This window comes from Apteryx rowi, unplaced genomic scaffold, assembly GCF_003343035.1.
Source record: "Apteryx rowi isolate R43461 unplaced genomic scaffold, aptRow1 scaffold_157, whole genome shotgun sequence".
NCBI lineage: Eukaryota > Metazoa > Chordata > Aves > Apterygiformes > Apterygidae > Apteryx > Apteryx rowi.
Genome location: NW_020447830.1, coordinates 1,536,072 through 1,537,630, shown reverse-complemented (window position 1 = coordinate 1,537,630; position 1,559 = coordinate 1,536,072). Strand labels below are relative to the sequence as shown.

Below are 1,559 nucleotides of genomic sequence, written 5' to 3'. Positions count from 1 at the left end.
GAGTGCTCAAAAAAAAAATTAATAATTTTTCAAAGGCTCTCAAGTGAAGCCAAAATTTTTATACAAATGAACCATCTCTGTTTCTTCTTCCTTTGAGTATTTAAAATATTTGCCCAGCTCTAATCACACTGTTTTAGTTAGTATAGAAAAAAAAATACATTGTACATAGGACTAGGGAGTAAAATAAAACTGTCATCATGTTTTAATTTATTTACAGAAAGAGGAATTTGAGACAATATGACTGTTTGTCATCAGGTTTTCATTTGCTGTACATGAAATGAGCCTTCATACTTCCAGTTGGGTTTCGTTCATTGCTGTCGAATCTCTATGTGCAGATATGGTATACATCCTATGGGGAGGAAGCAGAGAAGTTATATTGCTTGAAACAAGCTGATAATTAAGTTCCCAGTGCTGGGAAGTGATTTTTCCAGAACAATTTGTTCACCACATGGGCCTAGGAAACCTATCTTTCATTCAGCATGAGAACCACAAAACCTCCTCTCTCAGTTGGAGCGCTAGCATGGGGGTTAAACAAAACCAGCCATTGCACACCCTAGATGCCTCCAAACAYGCGGACAAAGCCTGTGGAGGTGCTGGGGAGTATAACGGCATTGGTGTGGAGGGCACAGRAAGATGCCTAAGTTACTGAGGTTTCCAATAGGTCCCAGAAATCAGGCTGCAAGTCCTTGTTTTCCATTTAAAAATCAAATTGGAGGCACATATTGGTGGAAGTTGACCAGAGTTAGATCTTCTACTTTTGAGGGTGTGGATGAAAAGGGATTATAGATGGATGGCAGGAGGCATGGCTGGTTCTTGTTCTATGGTGAATGAAGGTCCAAACAGCTACGTAGGGGCATAACACTCCTCTCCATTTCTGCACACTACATACAGATTTAGGCTTTTTAATTAATTTATTTATTACCCTGAGTCTGAACCCTGTTTTTAAAATGTGGCATTTTTCTGCCAGTGAGATTGCTCCTGCCTAATCAAAGCCCCTTAAATTAYTAGTCTTGTCACCCTGTTCTCCTTGTACAGAAAACAGAGAGAGAGAAGGGTACTTCAGATTTGTTTCCCATTTGCCTAAAACTGCCAAGGTCCTTGGTAAGCTATCACTTAGGCACCTCAGTTAAATGCATGTAACGTATATAGGCTCCGTATGTTCTGATGTGATAAATCTGAACGTAAAGTTATAAAATGATCTGTTAAGGGAAGCCGTAGAAGCTTGAGATATTGACAACTTCTCTGGACATTACATTAAAAAAATGCTGGAATTGGTAAGAAAACAATATGAATGATGAAGTAGACCTTCATGCCTCTAGTAGGTGCAATACTGAGGCAAAATCCAGGATTTTGAAGTAAATAAACCTCCTGGAATTCTAGGAATTTCCAATCACTTAGATCTCCCTGCTGCAGGGGAYRGAGGCATCTATCTGCYGACCAGACCTCATGTCTAGAGAGGTTTGTGGCCTGCCGGGGGCTCGTGTGAGAGATGTCATGCAAAGACTGCCTAGGCTCGTCCATTCTTCGGACTATTACCCACTGCTGGTCTTCCATGTGGG

The 1,559-nt window shown here is 40.8% G+C and overlaps 1 protein-coding gene across 2 annotated transcripts in view; it reads right to left on the bottom strand.

Moving 5' to 3' along the window:
• Positions 1 to 252: 252 nt before the first annotated feature.
• OPN5 (opsin 5) overlaps positions 253 to 1,559 on the bottom strand; it is a 22,641-nt gene continuing 21,334 nt past the window's right edge. The window contains exon 6 of one of the 2 annotated variants that reach the window (XM_026059412.1): positions 253 to 349. In XM_026059412.1, coding sequence (XP_025915197.1) covers positions 286 to 349 — 64 coding nt within the window. In that variant the 3' untranslated portion in view covers positions 253 to 285. The remainder of the gene's footprint in view (positions 350 to 1,559) is intronic. The other variant, XM_026059413.1, reaches the window with a different exon arrangement.